Raw genomic sequence first — 20,139 nt, forward strand, 5'->3', positions numbered from 1 at the left:
GACGGAAGAAGCGACCCATTGATGACACTACCTATTTTGTTTAGTTAATTAGGGGAAATTTGATCTAGGAATCAAGCATTTAGCAGGTCACGACACCAATTACGTTTGAGACGTCTGAAGGGGTTACCTAGGGATCGAAGGGACTGCTAGATTTTTTATAAGAGTGTTAGGATGATTCAGTAACCTACTGTGAAACCGCTTATAGTAGAGTTTTGCTTCATCTTTGACGGAGTTCATCCTGAGATCTTGCTGAATGGAAAGGTTGGAGACATAAGGAGGAGGTAAATGCAATATGAAATATTAATACTGGGTAATAATGGTTTCAATCAGGTAATTATCTTTTTTTCTTAATTTTAATAAAATTTTACTTATGTGGTTGGATATGAACAGGAAAAGAATAAATTTAAAATTATAACCAGTGGCGCCGAACCTATAACCTAAAACTAAATTTTATTTTGCATTTTTTGGCTTTATTTCCTTTTAAGTCATTTTTCGATATTTTTAGTCATTTCACACTAGTTCACTTCTTATCGTTTCTTGTCTATGCCGATAACTTGAAACTTGGAAATTACCACGGACTAAGATTAATACCTATCCGATTTTATCTCGACGATTACATTTTGTCGTTGTCATGTTTCCTAATAATCGATTAGTATCCGATTTAATCTGACCGATTACAGTCGTAATTTCAGATATGCCCCAATCACTTCATTGGACGTGGAGAGAAGTTTTTCAAAGTATAAATATTTATTAACAGATAATCGTCGTTCATTTACTTTTGATAACATCAAAAACGCTCTAATTATACAATGCAATGATTTTTGAGTAATTTGTACGCTTTGATAAATTTATAGAACAAATATTTTTTATTTCATTTTTAAAGACATTATTTGTCATTTTTATGTCATATTTTGAGCAATTTGTAAGTTTTGATAAATGTATATAGAATTTTATAGTAAAATAGAGTAAAATATTTAAAAAAATGTATTTTTATAAATTTAAAACAAATATTTGTAATTTTTTAGGTAATTTTTTAAAGACATTTTTGCATTTTTTTTAGGTCATTTTTTGATGTTTTTAAGGTCATTAACTTCCGAGCCCTAATCATTATACACCACTGGCTATGATGATTGGTTAAATTTTTTTTATAATTACCAGGGTTGGGATTTTATAGCATTTGCATATTTCTTATGAGATGCTTAAAAAATAGCAGAGTAAGCTAAAAATGTGTTTCATGATACAGAGAACTCAAATTAAAAATTTTATTTTGCTTTTTTTTGCATATTTTACGATTTTTTAGTTTTTATTGCTTTTTTGGGATTTTTTGAGACTTTTTTGCATTTTTACCTGTTTTTGAATCAAAATCTGTCAAAATTTTATGAAATTATATTATAGTAAACGTGTTTTTAGATTTTTGTCAATTGAATTATCAAATAAATTGTAAATGTACCTATAGATTAAGTTAATAGGCCGATTACGATGATGCAACGCCGTACAGCGTTAATATATAGGTTTTATATAATACTACGATAATTTCGTATTAGATATTTGGTTCTAATTTTTGTTATCTACTAATTTTGTTGGGTTTTTTTTGTCGATTTCTACTGCGATTATTAATCGCCGATTATCAACGTTGTATTAGTCGTCTCGTGTGCCTGTACTCGTGTGTTACGTTGTATTTTCGCCGTTTATGTGTAGTAACTTTGTTTTAAAATGCCAAAAGTTAAATCATCTCTTTCGTGTAAACTCAATAATTTTGTATCAGAGTTCGGCGAAGAAGTGTTTAAGGTAGATGACAATGTATTATTTTGTCAATTATGTGAGTGTAAAGTGAACAGTGAAAAAAAATTTAACATAACTCAGCACTTAAAAACAGATAAACATATTAAAGCAACGAAGCGCCATCAAAATAAAATTGAAAAAAAACAACAGTTTCTTACGAGCTACCAAAAAAACTCTTTTAATGTCGATTTATGTAAAGCATTTATAGCGGCAAACATTCCTTTAAATAAATTATCTAATCCAATATTTCGACAATTTCTTGAAACGTACATGAAAAATCCGATTCCAGATCAAACCACGTTAAGAAAGTTATATGTGGATAATATATATAACGAGACTATGGAAAACATTCGTTCTAAATTATCTTCTAAGCGAATATGGGTCAGCATCGATGAAACAACCGATGTCGAAGGACGGTATATAGCAAATGTGATTGTCGGCAGTCTTGAAGCCGACCGTCAAGGTGTCGTATTTTTACTTCATACTGAAGAACTAGGAAAAACAAATTTTTCTTCTATCAGTCAGCTATTCAACAAGTCAATGGGTATATTGTGGCCGAACGGAGTACAACATGAACATGTTCTTTTATTTGTATCAGACGCCGCACCATATATGGTAAAGGCAGGGACGGCTCTCCAAGTTTTCTATTCTAAAATGCTACACGTGACGTGTGCAGCCCATGGTTTGCACAGAGTAGCAGAACAGGTTAGATCTCATTTCAGTACAGTGGATAAGTTAATAGCAAGTGTTAAACAAGTATTTAAAAAAGCTCCGAGTCGGTTACAATTATTTAAAAATGAACTTCCTGGAGTAAAGTTGCCGCCAGAACCAGTTATTACACGTTGGGGAACCTGGCTTAATGCAGCTACCTATTATTGCGAGAATATACAAGCTGTTCGTCATATTATTGGATTATTCGACCAAGAAGATGCGATTAGTATTCAAAAAGCAAAAAAATGTTTAGACAACCCTAATCTTGAAAATAACTTGGCATACATTAAATCAAATTTTTCTATTTTATCTGTAGCCATTGATAAATTGCAAGCGAAAAATATGTCCTTAGCTACATCATTAAATATTATTGAAAATATCGAAGAAACACTGAAAACACTAAATGGTGAACATGGTAAACATATATATTTCAAATTAAAAAACGTTTTAGAAAAAAATAGTGGTTTGTCTAAATTAAAACATATTTCAAATATCTTGGATGGCGAAGAAAATACAAATATTGGTGAATTACTTGGTGAACTTACATGTAGCGATATTGTATATTTCAAATATGCACCAATTGTATCAGTGGACGTCGAACGTTCATTTTCGACGTACAAGACTTTGTTGGCAGACAACCGCCGTAAATTCAAATTCGATAATCTGGCCAAGCATTTAATAATTCAATGTAACACTCAAGGTAAACATTTTAAATCGCTTACTTTTTATATGAAATTTTTTAAAATAATTAATTGGGTAATTTTTTTACAGACCTTCAGGATTCTGACCAGAGTGACTAAACTATAAGTATACCTAATAATTTCAAATTTGTAAGTGATTACTTAATAAATTTCTTTTTTTCATATTTTGTTGTTTTTATTGCATATTTTTAACGCATATTTAGCGAAAGTTAAGGTCATATTATAGCGCATATTTATGCAATTTTAAGTGCTATAAAATCCCAACCCTGATAATTACCCATTACCCATTAGGTTTAAAATGTACATACAGAGTAATGTAACATATATACAGAAAAACCTTATAACGGAATCGCTCGGTACCAACTGATATTTCCGTTGTAAAGGAGTTTCCTTTTTAAGGAGACTAAAATATATGGGATATCAATTATTAAGGACTATTGAAGGTTTTACTGTACACCTACAACTACTACTACTACTACTACTAATAGCTGGTCAATAGAAGTATATTAATGAGTACATTATAATATATTTTTTTGGATATTATATACAATTTAAATATAATAAAAGGAGAAATTACCTTCATTACAAATGTACATATTTATACGACCATTTTTATTACTGGAAATTCCCTATGTAGACATTTTCATACGTTTATGCTATTATTTGAGTGAACAAAATTTAGTCTGTTGACAGTCACCGAAGTATCAAATACGTGTTTTTAATAATATAACAATTTGAAATGGACATTCTTAAATCCAACAAATATATTATAATGTACAAATTAAATTTTAATTTGTCATGCCCGTTAAAATGAACGGACGTGACAATTTATTTTGTTCTTATCAAAAATCTGTTAAAAGTTACGTTGTAGCGCTATCTAGTTGCTTACATAACATCATGATCAATATTGTATTCTTACGGGAATTATTGGGAAATGCGAATATATTATAATATTGTAATTCCAATTAACAACCGCGGGGAGCGTTAGTAGTAGTTCACTTTTTCGTATTTTAGATAAGAACTCTCGTAAACCGCGGTATATCATATTGCGTAGTATAGCCCGATCATTGAACTATATGATAACATCATATAATTATCATATAGTTCAATGAGTCCGATGTGCAACCCATGATAAAGAAAAGAGGTATGTCAGCAACTTTTGTGATACGCATATCCGCCATAATATTGCTTTTCTCCACAATGTTTATAACATAGACACTGATGATAAAATTGACGGAGAAAAGCAATATGGCTGCCAACGCCATGGGAAACACATAGGAAATAGTGGGCATGCGCCAACATGATTCAAATTCGGAAAGTTGCTGACATACCTCTTTTCTTTATCATGGTCCAACCATTTTATCTGAAGCCGCGCTCTTTACTCAATTCACGGACTTACATTTAGTCCGTGAGATCGTGACTGAATTCGCATTTCGCCGATTCATACCATAGATAACATAATATTCGTTAAATAAGATAACATTCGTTTGAGTCTTGAGAGCATGAGAATCAGAATTTTGATTCTTGAATCGTTTGAGCAATTTACTGGTGACAACCTCTGTCTTTTACTAATCGATTGTGATTAAACACATCGTAGATTTGTAAGTTATTTCTCTGGAAAATTGTTGAGTAGTGAGTATAAAATTTAATTATTGTGAAAACTGTAACCACATTTGAAAATTTGTTGAATAACTGGTTTAAAATGATGTTTGTTATATATAGTTAAATAGAATTCTAATTCTATCAACAATTCTTATTCAAATGTCCATTACAATAGTTTTCACCAACAATTCTGTGGTGTTGTAAAAGTTCTTGATATGAACCTTTTCTTATGAGTTTGGTAAAGTTTCATTGAACCACGTTTTTATGATATGTCAATATGTGGTTTACATCATACATTTTAAATATAATTACTTAAATTTTAAGAACTTCTAATATCTATAATTCGTAAATTTACTTTCAAAGTCTTACAATCTCATCCGGTTACGGAACACCATGCTTACTATGATGCTTGCAATCTATCATGACTGCAAAGGCACCAATATACATTTTACCAATTCGTACAGTTAAATTTTAAAAGTTAAATATCCACTTTCCCAGCATCCGACCTATTTACAAAAAGTATTATATTGAGCTATCAGCACAAACTGAGTTTTGTCAATAAAACAAAATTTGTAATTTTCTGTGCCTATCTTATAAAGTTAATTATTCCTAGATCTTCTCACAATTTTTCCCAGTACAAATGAACCAACTGAATATACTATTTGGTGCCACAGCATAAGTTATTACTCAAAAATAAGCAATTCACCTAAATTTGAACCACTTGTTTTCAGTTTGGTTATTTTAAATATTAGACTGTAAATTGACTTTTATAATTAAACATAACAATTAAAACAATACCTTCACATTTTTATATTTTAGTTTTATACAAAGTTAAAAAAAATGCATTTTACCTATTATGTGATTTAAAATTTTTTTTTTGTAGGGGGGAACGGTTGATTGAAACACTTGTTTTTTAGGTTTTTGGCAGAATTTTAAATTGGGCACTCGTAGGTTTCTGCCATTTTTGGTCAGGGGATGGCGGTCTCACTCTCTAGACAGTTGCCTGCCCAGAGAGAAGTTAGGTTAGGCCGCCCGTGGTCGAGATTCAAACCGGCGACGGTACACTTCGTAGTCCGCTCGGCCACTCCGTCCCCCTAAATGTTTAAATCTTGCATTGCTATACAAATGTTGAAAAAAATATATTCAATTTAAAATTAAAATAAAAATATTTTTATGTTTAGAAAATGTCTACATTAGAATCAATATCAATTCAAGGTATAAGAAGTTATCATCCAGATGAAAAACAAACTTTAACATTTCATAAACCCCTAACATTGATTTTGGGGCAAAATGGTTGTGGAAAAACTACTATAATTGAGTGTCTAAAATATATTACATGTTCAGATCTACCGAGAAATGCAAATAAAGGAGGTTTTGTTTGGGATCCTAAACTATCAGATCATCATACTGTAATAAATATTTTTTATTTTTTTTTCAAACAATTTAATAATGTAATTTTAATTGTGTGTGTTTAGGTCAAAGGCAATGTAAAACTATCATTTCACGATACTAAAGATACTCGTGTAGTGGTTTCAAAAACTTTGGAATCAACTCAAAAGTTAACAACTGTGTCTACAAAATCGCTCGATCAAACAATTTCTAGAAAAGTCAGTATTTTTGAAAAATTATTGCTTGTATTGTATTCTAATACAATAATAGAATAGGTAATACGAGGAATAATAGTATAAAAATATCTTGTTTTGAAAATGGAGAATATATATGAAATTTATTAAAAATTGAACAATATTCATAAATTGTTCTTGAAGTGACCATGGACATTGTTCATTTTTTCAGCTGTAAAAATTACATTTACATACCTTAAAAGTACCATACAATGAACTACATTAAAGTATAAATGTCAAGCATCGGCGTTAGTTCCTAGATGGAGACTCAATACAAATATATATGTTTAGTTGTATTTAAGTGCAACCATAACAAAATGTCTTCCAATTCTTTAAAAGTCTTAAATAACTTCCTAAAGTACTATCTCGTGGCAAGTACTGATCTGTTAAGATGCAAGTCAAAACTTTTAAACCAATTTTTTCTACCATAAAAAGTGTTCAATTAATATAAACATAATTTTAAAACCTTAAGCTTCATCACTCCACTCTAAATATTAAATATAGGTACCATTTATAGGAACAAAAGTTCTATAACTCTAAGATGTCAACCTTAAAATGAGGTGTACTACCTTAAAATTGACGGGAACTAAACATCTGCTGGCTGATTTTTTTAACTGGGTTGAACCGTCTGAAATTCTATTGTATTTTGTATTTATTTAATTTGTATCATTGATTATTTATGTTACATACACTTCTAGGGTCAGAGTACTTCACACAAATGTGCTGATCTTGATGATGTCATGTGTACTTATTTAGGTGTTTCAAAATCAATTTTAAAAGATGTTGTTTTTTGTCATCAAGAAGATTCTAATTGGTATATTTAAAATGTTCACAAGATTAATGAAATCAAAAATTAAAAATCAAATATTTGTTACAGGCCTTTAGATGAAGATAAAAAGGTAAAAGAAAAATTTGATTCAATATTTGATGTTGGAAAATATGACAAATGTATTAAACAAATTCAAATAGAAATAAAGGCTACTCACGGAGGTGAGTTATAACTTTAATCACTATTTGATAGGCCGAGGTTTCTAAATGTTTATCATGTAGTTACACGAATTGAGTAAAGACTAGAGATTAGTATACTCCATTTATGCAAGACCAACGATTAACTTCTTTACGTTCATTACTTTGTTGTTGTGTCAACTTAAAAGATGCCAAATTTTTACTAAAGGTTTTTTACCAGTCTTTTACATATCTATCTAACCATGTAAAAAAATCTGTTATAAAATAATTGGATGATGGTAATAGAAACTTAGTACAGTTGTGTCCATTAAATCTTTATACATTTAAAAAAATATTTTATTTTCAAGGGTGTAATAAAGCCTTTCTTTATGTTATATTCAATACCTGGCACAATATGTCGATATAAATGGTTTTTTGTTAACTTGTTTGATATACCTACTTCTCTTAGTAAGGATGCTGATGTCTATTTGTATAGGTGTTAGATAATTGCCTATTAATAAATTTCAAAAAGTTTTATTTCCCTTTTGCATTTATTATCTAATGATCAGTATGATTATTGGTTTCAGTGTAGTGGTGAACGGTAATTTCAGAGGAAATTGCCTCAGAGATTTTTCTTAAATAGAGGTGTGGGTGGTAGCTGGTGGGTCCCCTTGAAAATTTAATATGATAAACTCAATAGGTATTCAATAATGATCTGAAATATAATTAGTTATATTATATTAATACATTATAATGCATTAATACTTGGAATATTAGAATTTTGCCTCTAGAAAATTTTTTTTTTTTTTTGATCATTAAACCCGGCAACTATGTCCATTAGCTGTTTATTTGTTTGTTCTTGTTTTTAGGGGTGGGTACTGTAGGTTGGTAAACACTTGTGTTTTTGGTTTTGGCAGAATTTCAAATTGGGCACCCGTAGGTTTCTGCCATGCTCAGTAGGAGGGGATGGCGGCCTTTCTCTCTAGACAGTTGTCTGCCCAGAGAGAAAAGTTGCCCGTGGTCAAGATTCAAACTGCCAATGGTACTCGTCAGAACCAACGCCGTGGTCCGCTCGGCCACTCTGTCTCCCTCAAAATTTTTTCTAGTACTTTTACTTTACTATTTAATATTTATAATAAAATGTTTTTAGATAAAAGGGCATGCAACAATAATATTCAACATTTATGGAAATATCGAGAAGAAGCACGTAACAAAAGAGCTACCCTTGAAAATAAAAAATGTAGTTTCGATGAACTGCAGCAAAAACTCAATAGTATTGACAAAGAAATAATTCCATTAGAAAAAAGATACAAAGAAATTATGAATAAAGAAGAACATTTTTTTTCTCTAAAAAATAAATTATTAACTTCTGAAGGAAATCTGAACTCTATTAGATTAGCTATAAAGGATTTGAAATTATTGATTAAGCTAGAGTTTAAAGGAAATGACTCCGATCTTGATGAAGCACTAGAAAATTTTAATAATAATTTGGTGTAAGTTACTTGAAAAACTATGTATGTATTGGATAAGAAGTGTTAAATAATCTTGGGCTTGGCCTGTATGTAACTTTTTCTAAACATATGTTTAATTTAATATTGAAATAAAAAATACTAGCTAGTAGTGAAAAAGAAAATGTGTATTAAAAACTATTAAGTAAATATTTAATTAAATCTCACGTGATATTTATCTCTTAATTATAATACTTTAGTTCAATATTTCATAACCATAATAATTATTGTAATATGTATCCCTAAGTTATTCTATCATTCACTACTTCACTAGTATTAAGTTAAAGATATTATCTCTAATTAATGATGTTATTTGTGTACAGCCAAAAAGAAAAAGATAAATATAAATTAAGTTGTCAAAAAAATGATGCAATTACTAATGAAAATAAAATTCAAGAAAATATAAGCAAAGAACAAGTAAATTTAGGAAGATATCAAAGTGAAGAAAAACAAAACCTGAACAATATAAATAAACAAAATGCAAAAATAATTGAATTAGGAAATGAAATGCAGATTAATTGTGAGTATTGAGTTAATTTTACAGTTTTGAATCATTTCTTTTACTAAATTTAATGTATGTTTAGTGCCAGACTTAACTGAGTTCAATCGTGGTCAGGTGATAAGTAATCTTTCAACTAACCTAAATTCTATGAACGATAAATTAGAATCTACACAAAAAGAACACAGAGAAATTGAAAATAAGTTGCAATCAAATATTGATTCAATAAGGGTAGAAAAGGCTAAGTTAGATCAAGAAATTAAAATCAAAGAAAAACAAATTTTGGAAAATACTTCTGAAATTCAAAAATTTAAAAAAGATATTGATCAAGTAATTTAATTTTGTTTTATAGTCAAAATAATGTGAAATAGGCTTCTTCAACGATATCGATATCACAAACTTTTTTTCAAAAATTCTGGTATTGATAATCGTAATATATTCTTAATTGTAATATATCATTAATCCAAATATATCGATAATCGATGTATAGCAAGCTAAACTGATTTTAATGCCAAAGCTTTTATATTAAGAATAATATATTTCAAAACAATTAATTGTTAATATAATACCCACTAGTTACTACCTAGTACCTAGTCAATTGAGTATTTGAGTATTGACATTTATTATGATAGTCATAGAGATATTGATATATCGACATATCAATGCCTAAATTTTTTTTTGGATATCGCGATTGAATATTGCACAATTCAAAACGATATCGATATTCAAAAATATATTGTTGAAGAAGCCTAATGCGAAAGTATAATAATCTTGATAACTTTTGTATTATATTAAGGTAAGACATTCTGCCGAAAAGTTATCAGCTCTACAAAAATTAAAAGTTGATATTGAAACAAAATTAAATATTCTCAGGGGATCTTTAAATGTTGATGATGTTAAAACAGAAATAAATAAGAAAAAGAATGAAAAATATGAGTAAATATGTTGAATACTATTTAATATTTAATATTTATATTTATTTATAACAACAATTTGATTAACTTTCATTAATATTCGTAGACAAAATATAAAACTAGAAGATATAGAAAAAGAAGTACAAAAGTTGCAGTTATTAAGTATTGCACAAGCAGAACTTGACACTGTCATATTAAACAAAACTGGAATCGATAATAAACTTAAAATACTGTAAGTAGAAGTATTTAATGATTAAAAATTCAACTATCCATAAAATATATTTTTTGTTTAGTAAAAACAAAGTGAGTGATGTGTTAAAAGATCTACTTGGATTTATACCACAGGAAAATCTCAAATTTGAGTTTACATCATTTTTAGATAAATTAGTGAGTATTTTGTATTAATACATAAAATATATAAAGTCTGTCCAGCGAGAGAATGTGCTGCACACCAACCACAACTAGTTCCCCTACGCAACACTGCTATAGGGAAACCGGTTTCGATAGCAGTGAGATGCGGGGATGTGCAGAATGGGTGCGTTCTCTCACTGGACACAGTATACTTATAACTAAATAATATTAAAACAGTTATTAAATTATTGTTTAATTATTTTATAATTTAGTCTGATACAATCAGATGCAATCGAAAAAGTATAGCTGAAAAACAGAAACAGTTAACTACACTAGAAGCCAATTATAACCACACAAAAGAAAAATTGCGTACAAAACAAATAGATCTTTCCAATGATGATAATGCTTTAAGTGATATGTGTCAAGATCAAGAATATGAAACAATATTAAAAGAAGTCAATGAAAAAGTGGAAGAATTGCAAGTAAATAGTTTATTTGTTAATCATAATACTGTTTTTTTTTAAGGATATTGTAATAACCTGAATTCATTAATTTTTCAGTAGTTTTTGACTTCTGAAGTATAATAACATATCCATCTTAAATATAAATACTTAACTTAAATTATTTACTGAAGTAAATTAATTTAAAATAAAATATACTAGGTTTAATTAATAACCTAGTAATAATACAATTTTCACTTATTAGCATGTTTGGTTTTAACTAGTTTCCAATTTGATTTATACAGTTACCCTTAAAGGAGCACAAAATACAAAAAAAAAGTTTCTTTTAATTTGAAAATGTTTAATTTTAATAATAATGGTTTAGGTTTTACGTTTTTACTCACATTATTCATTAGTTATGGTCAATTGAAAAAAGACACTTAATGTCAATGGGCCCAACTCATCGTAATTGCTTATTTTATACGAGTTAAAGTTCCTCAATTCACAATGATTTACAAACCTAAAAATCTAATTTTTGAAATTTAATTTTTCTATAAATGTGTGGTTTTAGGTTTTATGTGTTTAAGATGATACAAGTATCAGAATTGCAATATAATGTAGGGCCGTTCTTACAATCTCCGAAGCCCGCCGGTAATAAAATCTATTATCAGTCGGTTAGCGTTAACCGACACTTTACCGGACATTGCTTAGTTATTTAAATATTAAAATCTTAAAAGAGATATTAAAATAAAGTTTTATTTTATATTTAAATGGTCATGACACATGCTATTTAAGAAAATTATCTCTTCAAAGATTTAGATTAATATTTGAAAAACTAAACGTTATATTAAATTTCTGATACTTTTATCGTTTTAAACACATAAAATCACCAATTTTATATAAATTTGATTTCAAAAATAAAATTTTTAGATCGGGAAATCGTGTGAAGGGAGGAATTTTTACAAGTATAAGATAGGCAATTACGATGAGCCGGGCCCGATGACGTCACGCGTCTATTCTACATTTCTCAATATCTCTTAAAGTGATCATTTTTTTTACTTCAGATTTTCACCAAATCATTTAATATAGCCATAGCTACACAATAACTTAATGTTGGGTTGTGTGCTCCTTTAAATATATATAGGTAATATCGATGGTGACACGGCAAAAAGGTCTAAGCGCCATAATTCATAGTTTTCAGGACTCATGAGAGCCAAAAAACTTTTTTTCGTGATTTAATTTTTTTTTTGTTTCTAGGTATGCAATAACTTTTTACAGTAAGGATAAGGAATTTTTTTGTTGATTATTTTTTTTTTTCCTTAATGTTTATAAATATTTTTAATTATCTTTTGGTTATTATTTACGCATATAAGGCAATTTGATTAAGTTTGTTAACTAATTTTGGCGCTTATGCCCTTATTTTTTACTTAATTTACCTGATGATTCTAATAAATTTATCCCCATTATATTATTATAATAACTATTTTTATTTGAGACCAATAAAATAATATTATATCACATGTTCTTCAAAATAAGATTTAGGTACATAAATATTTTCTGAAAAAAAAAAAAAACTATTAAAATAACAAACGAGTAATGACAAATTTAATAATAATATTATTGTTCAATAAAATAATTGTATTTAATACATTTAATTTAATTAGATAAAATGGTCATAATGAGTTGTATAATAATATAAATAACTGTTCTATAAATAATTAAAGATCAATGTAAAATAATGTATTGCCAAACAAAAATCAGCTAGTACATTCATTTTTATATATTTACCTAATACCTATAATACAACACTCCTTTATGCAAAATATTTTGCATAAAAGTTAACTTACCTACCGGCTGCCATAAATAATTGGTTTGGCCAATTTGGATCAAATGTTTTAATCTTCAAATATATACCTTGATAATAATATTATTGTAAATCAATGTCAGTTGTACACTCGTACTACAGTCTTATCATATCTTAGAAATATCAGTTATATGAAAAGTTTGGGTACAAGCACCACGCAATTTCCATAAATGTCGCTTGTCCCCTTAAAAATTATACTAATGTCGTTTATTCCCTATTGTTGTCGTTTAGTTCCTTTATTTTAGAAGACAAAAAAAAGTGTCGTTTAGACCTCAAACTTAAAATTCAAATTGCTATAATTATAAATGTCACAGCTGTTTTTGTGTACGCGCAATGGACGTAAAATATATTTTTTCATTCAATGGTATAAGCCGTGTCGCTTAGACCCTTTTACCGTGTCACCATCTATATATGTATTTTTTTCTTATAGGCTCAAAAAGGTTCTGTGTCAACATCTGGTCATCTTTTTAGGCGATACATAAAAAATTTGGAAGCTCAGGATCCTAGCTGTCCGTTATGTCACCGATGCTTTGGTTCTGTTGATGAAGTGACTGAATTGATTAATGATGTAAGTTTCAAAATTATAACTATTGAAAACTGAAGTCTAAAGTATATTTGTTATTACTTATTATTTATTATTGTAGTTAAATATGAGAGTCCACAAAATTCCAAGTGAATTGGAGACAACAATTGCACAGTTGGAAACGCTTTTAGAAAAGCAATCAAAACTTCAACAATTAAGACCTACTTACACTCGAATATCAGTTTTGAAACAAACAGAAATACCTAATCTCAAGTAAATTAATTTAATTCAATTTAATCTTTATATATTTACATATGTTTACATTTTTTTTTTCCTTATAGAGATGAACTTGAACGTATAAGTAATAATTTAAGAAAATGTCGTGATGAACTAACTAAATTATCAGATGAAAATGGAAAACTAGAAACTAACGAAACAAGTGCAAAAAATATCCAATCTGATATAATAATGATTGATAGTTTTGATAACGATGTTAAACGATATTCAAAAGAAGAGCAGCGTTTAACAAGAAAAATGATTGAATCTGGTTCCATTAGAAATCTTCAAGAAGCAATTTCCGAAAAGAATGCTTTAAAAAACACTATAAATGAAACTTGCAATGTCTTAGAAAAAAAACAGTATGAATTAAACGAATATACTGAAACCTTACACAAATTACAGACTCAACAAAATAAAATTATTAGTGATGAATTAAATATAAAAAGTAAAATGCAAGATGAAAAGAGTGTAATAGACAAATTGAACGATTTACAAAATCTTGAAGCAACAATAAGTTTAGAATTGGATAGTGCCAGAGAAACATTAGGACCAATACGAGAAAAGTTGGATACATGTATTAATACTTTTGAACAAACAAAAAAACTACAAAGCAGAAAAATTGAAAATAATAGAAAAGAAGTAATAGTGTTCTATTATAAATTATCATATTTTCTCAATAAAATTATTTATTTATTTACAGATAATTATTCTTGAAAAAAAAATTCAAGAAATAAATAACTTACAGTCTTCAATTGATAATTATGAAAAAAAAGAATGGACCCTGCGCATTAAGGAAACAAATAATTTATTGAATAATTTCAATAAAGAAAAAATGAATTTCATTGAAGAACAGAAAAACATACAAAAACAAATTGATTCTATTAATGAATATAATGCCAATCAAGAGGTAATTTTTATTTTTACTTTTAAAATTATTATATAATAAATATACAATTATTAATTAAAGTACACTTATAACCAAAGTTGGCATGAAAAAACCCGGGTTAAACCCACTCTGATTTTGAAATGCTGCTTTTCTGCGTGAAATTAAAATTCACTCTACATTTTTTTTTAACATGTTATTTTTCAGAAAAGTTCACCTTATAGATATTTTTAATTTTTTCAAATAAACTTTGATTAGAAAAATATGTAATTATCAATAAATATGGATTCTAATTCTGCCCATTTCCATCCCATTCGACTTTACGGCCACTATCAATGACTTTTAAATTTTAATTTAACAGATTAATAATTATTTAACAATAAACAACAAACAAAAAGCTTAGCAATTCCATTAAAGGTAAAAACCTCTTATGGCAATAACAATAGAAAATTGTTGGAATGTCAATATCTAACATATATATCATAATTATAGTTTTTGGTGGGGCCGACACATACTAAGCATACTTATAACCAAAATTTAGGAAAAAATATTACAGCTTAGTACAAAAAAATTTCCGATTTTTTCGGATTGGTTTTTTCAGAAAAAAACAGGATTATTACTTTACAATAAAACCCAAAAGATTGTTTGGAGTTTTATTTGAAAAACTATATTTTTAGATTTTTAGTTTACTGTATGAACTACTATGAAGATTCTTGTATTATATTTTAAAGTATTTTGGCCAATTGAACATTTTTTTATCCAAATGTATAGAGCAAAAATTTAAAAAAAATTAGTATAAAAGTAGTTTTGAATAGTACTAGACATTTTTTTTTTTACCTTCAATGTATCAACTGATCCAACATACTACCAGATACCACTATCAGAAGGGATGATTGGTATATTTTTTTTGCTAAAAAGAGTGGCTTCAGAAACAGAAATAAAAACACACATTGTAAAATAAAATAAAAAAGTGGGTAAGTGGATGTTGCTCTGCTGTAAAGTAGGTTACAAGTGGGTCACTGTAGTGGATAGTGTTAAATTTGAATTCAATGATTTAATATCATTGTATAAGAAAAACGATTCTGAGTGAAAACGGTCAGTCAGCCTATGATATTACTAAGTTTATTTGATGATATTATTGAGAATAAAGTAATTTATATATTTACCTATTAACCTGGAACCTTGTTTTAAATTTTCAATCCTTGGCTACAAAAGTTGAACATTTTATACATTTTTAACTAAATAATTATTAAGTTTTAAATTTGATAAATTTTGTCAAAATTTGAACTTTAAATGCTCATAAAAAAATGTGCCTATGTATTTTTAATATGTTTCAACTGCTATTGTAACAATATATCAGGAGCCTTGCATTCAATTTTCATGCTTTTTCACACAAAAAATAAAATTTTATTGGTATTTATAGAAAAAATAAAACTGATAATGCCATTAACAGCTCAAAAAGAGTCAAAGTATTTTTTTAATTTGATGGTGTATAGAAAATAAAAATATAAACATTCAGTAAAATTTTCATGTATCTACAGTTGTTCATTTTTGAATAACAATAAAATAACAAAACCGTTATTTTTTTTTAATAAAAGTAGACAAACTTATGAGGAATCTTGTATTACATTTTCAAATCTTTGATTTAAAAAGGAAATTTTTATTAATTCTCAACTCAAAATAATTTGTTAATTTTCATGATTTTTCCGTTTTTGTCAATATTTGAACTTTAAATGCTTATAAATAAAAACTATGACTAAGGATTTTTAATATTTTTCAAATGTAATTTTAAAAATAAAGTAGGAGCCTTTTATTAAATTTTCAAGCTTTTGTACCCAACAAATAAAGTTTTATTAACATTCATAGAAAAAAAGACTAATAAAATTGGAAACTGAAAATGTTCCTAAACGACCTAAACAGTTCAAAACAAATGAAAATATTTTTAATATTTTATCGTGTATAGAAAATGCAAACATAACCAACCATTGAAAATTTCATGAATATACGCTCATTTGTTTTGAAGTTGCACCAAAAACCAAAACCAAATTCCCATTTTTCCTTAAATTTTATGTTGTTTTTCGCGGCGCTTTTGAAAACTATTGAGAATTTTAAAATTTGAACTCTCGAATGCATCAACTAGATTCACTTTCTCATCGAACATGATACTGTTGAAGAAAATCGAAGCAGTTTTTTTACTGCCCCAAACAGTGATGACGGACACAAAAAAAAAAAAAAAACATCATTGTAAAATTAATACATTCATCCGCTCAGAATCTAAAAGCATTAGCTCAGAAATCAGAATCAAAAAAATGATTTTAATCAACAATTATAATTAAGAAATTTACTTGCATTATTTAAATAAAATTTGTTCTCTTTAGGTTAAAAAAATAGACTTAGAAAACAATAAAAAATTAAGGCAAAAATCAAAAGAAGAAATTGAATGTTTATCTGAAATAAACAAATTTCATGAAGATGTTGGAACTATGGATGTAAACAGTTTGTTAAGTGAAAAATCGACCAACAGAAAACAATGTCAAGCTTTGGTTGAGGAGGTAATATTATTCTCTTTTAAAATAAATAGTTATCTTGCATTTAACATGTATTTTTTTTAGAAAAATAAATCTCTTGGTAGAAAACATGAGCTGGATAATATCATTAAGCATATTACAGAAGAGTTGACAGCTATTCATTTCAAAAATGCCGAAGACATATATTTACATGAAAAAGTGCAGTTAGAAATATTAAATCGCGTTGAAAAAGATCTGACAAAGTACAACAAAGCTCTTGAATGGGCAATGAATAGGTTTCACAAAGAACGAATGCAAAGTATTAATACTATTATTAAAAAATTATGGAGAGATATTTATACTGGAAACGACATTGACTATATTCAAATAAAAACATCTTCTGATGATAAACCAATACAAACTGATACAAGTAAATATAGAGACATATGTAAATAATATTATGTATACTAGATACATAAATTATTATTTTGGAAATAGTTTTTATTAACTTAATATGTTTATTGTCTAGTTAAGAAAAGGGTCTTTAACTATAGAGTTGTACAGATAAAAAATGAAGTTGAATTGGATATGCGTGGAAGATGCAGCGCAGGCCAAAAAGTAGAAGTTGACACATTTTTATTTTTAATACGTGTCTGATTTTTATTTTCATACATTTTAGGTTTTGGCATGCCTAATTGTAAGAATGGCATTAGCAGAAACTTTCAGTAAAAATTGTGGTATATTAGCACTAGATGAGCCTACAACAAATTTAGATGAATCTAACATTCAAAGCTTAGCTGAATCATTATCTGAGTATGTTAAATAAACTATAACAGTATTGTTTGTGTCTTAATATCAATAATTAAATTTTTTTTTTAAAGAATTATAACACGTCGCAGCTCTCAAAAATCATTTCAATTACTCATCATTACTCATGATCCAAATTTTTTACGTAAATTATCTGCCAGAGATATGGTTGATACATATTATGAAGTGAAAAGAAGTAATGAGTAAGTTTATTTATGTAAATTCTAAACGCATCAATTATATATACATTTTTTGGTTTTTAAATAAATATAAATTTGTTTTTTTTAGGGGAATGTCCATTGTGTGTGAACAAGATATAAAATTTTTACCCTAAATAGATAAGATAATTATATTTAAGAAAACTGATATTTATTATGTTTTACTTTTTACTATCAATACTTTTTTTTTTAATAATTAAACACTAATTTTTAGTCATTATAATTTATTTATAGGTATTAAATTTTTATAATGATATTGAATTATTCCATTAACTGTGTATGATAATATAAAATATAGTTCCACCATTTCATACACATTATGTTGTTAAGCTTTGCTTTTTTTTTTTTGTCTCATTAGTGTAAACCTTGAACAGCGTCTTCTGTGCATGGCATCGAGCAATGACCTAACATGTGCTGGGTACCACACTCTCGGGCATTGGCGTAAATTGGGTGGTGCAAAAAGGTCTTTAGAGCCCCTTGTATTTTTAGTTCTACGTGTAACTATTATTATTATAATAAAATATCATCAATTTTATGTTTTTAAATTATAAAATATTTATTTAAAATAAATTTATACATTTTGGTCATAATAATGACTTAAGTCATAATATAAAATATTAATTTGTTATAACTCATAACGAAAATACACGGCTCTGTGAGGCATTTAAAATTATAGCACCCCACGTTTTAAATGTCTAGTTGCGCCTATGCTCTCTGGAGCGAATATAACGGATGTGTTGAATTAGAATTCAATGATACATCATTAATTATATTTTATGATATAATTTTTGAAATTGCTATTAAAGTAATTTATTTCACTGTTATAAAAAAATAAAATAAAAAACTCATAGTATTGTGATTTGTGGTTGATTACATTTGTGCAGAGAACATTGTATTTATTATATTACTAATTAATTATTATAATAGTGTATTAATTAGGTATATCAATATCATTATAATGTTATTATTGTTATTAAGAGGATGCTATACTCGCTTGCGTTGTCTTTGTCTTACAAATGTACAACATAGCGAAAAACTGTTTGGCGCGGGATAGAACCACTCCCTCGGGTATTTATAGTAGAATTACCAAAATTCCACAACCCATAGGGAACTACTTTATCTGTGTCGTAGCGTTATTATTATTTGGATAACATAAATAAAATTAAAGTTATCAGTTTGAGAAAATTAGGATCTTTTTTGTTTTTTTTCATTTAATTATTAAAAATTAGCGATGCTATAAAAAAAAATAAAAACGCCACGACAGATAAAGTTATTCCCTATGCGTTGGGGAATTTTGGTAATTCTACTATAAACACCGAGGGAGTGGTTCTATCCCGTGCAAAACAGTTTTTTTTACTATCTTGTACATTTGTAAGACGGAGACAACACATGCGGGTATAGCGTTCTCTTAATAACAAAAATAACATTATAATGATGTACCTAGTTATAGATGTATAGTTAATACTGTAATAGCTTAAAATTAATCCAAAATTCAAATATTTAGAAAATGTCATTGCGTATACTATAGTTTTAAATCCCCACGAAAAATATTTTTGATTTAACAATTTTGATAACAAAAATTATTATTATCCTTTGATTAAATATCTAGCTCGTCCAAATTTTACTTTCAAATGTTTATAATTAAAAATTATGCATGTATATTTTTTTATAATTTTTGATTTCAATATAACCTATTGTATTAAATTTTCATAAATAAAATAATTTGCAAGTTTGCCTTCGTTATTTTGTCAAAAATTAACCTTTAAATGCTTGTAAAAATGGCTTAATAATGTACAAAATTGAAATTCAAAGGTTAAATAAAAAATGTATGTGATTTTCTGTTCAACTTCTTTTTTATTATAGCCTATTGGTAGAAAAGGTAACTGGGAATATTGTATTAGATTTAAAATCTTAGATATGACAAAAAATGTATTTATACATTTTAACTGCAAAATAATTTGCCAATTTTTGCAATATTTTAAC

General features: G+C 27.5%; 1 protein-coding gene across 2 annotated transcripts; it reads left to right on the forward strand.

Moving 5' to 3' along the window:
* Window positions 1-4,471: 4,471 nt before the first annotated feature.
* On the forward strand, window positions 4,472-19,924 carry LOC132938030 (DNA repair protein RAD50). Of its 2 annotated transcripts, none has more exons than XM_061004687.1 (22): window positions 4,472-4,795; window positions 5,978-6,205; window positions 6,272-6,403; window positions 7,117-7,232; window positions 7,296-7,408; window positions 8,514-8,856; window positions 9,195-9,391; window positions 9,456-9,700; window positions 10,167-10,306; window positions 10,391-10,516; window positions 10,578-10,671; window positions 10,908-11,117; window positions 13,370-13,507; window positions 13,584-13,735; window positions 13,804-14,380; window positions 14,442-14,648; window positions 17,003-17,176; window positions 17,237-17,561; window positions 17,661-17,749; window positions 17,811-17,944; window positions 18,013-18,141; window positions 18,227-19,924. In XM_061004687.1, the coding sequence occupies exons 2-22, from the start codon at window positions 5,981-5,983 to the stop codon at window positions 18,270-18,272; spliced, it is 3,912 nt and encodes a 1,303-aa protein (XP_060860670.1). In that variant the 5' UTR covers window positions 4,472-4,795; window positions 5,978-5,980; the 3' UTR covers window positions 18,273-19,924. The 2 variants fall into 2 exon arrangements, with proteins under 2 accessions (XP_060860670.1, XP_060860669.1); XM_061004686.1 differs by having other exon boundaries at window positions 4,473-4,826; window positions 18,227-19,912.
* Window positions 19,925-20,139: the final 215 nt, after the last annotated feature.

This window comes from Metopolophium dirhodum, chromosome 2 (assembly GCF_019925205.1).
Source record: "Metopolophium dirhodum isolate CAU chromosome 2, ASM1992520v1, whole genome shotgun sequence".
NCBI lineage: Eukaryota > Metazoa > Arthropoda > Insecta > Hemiptera > Aphididae > Metopolophium > Metopolophium dirhodum.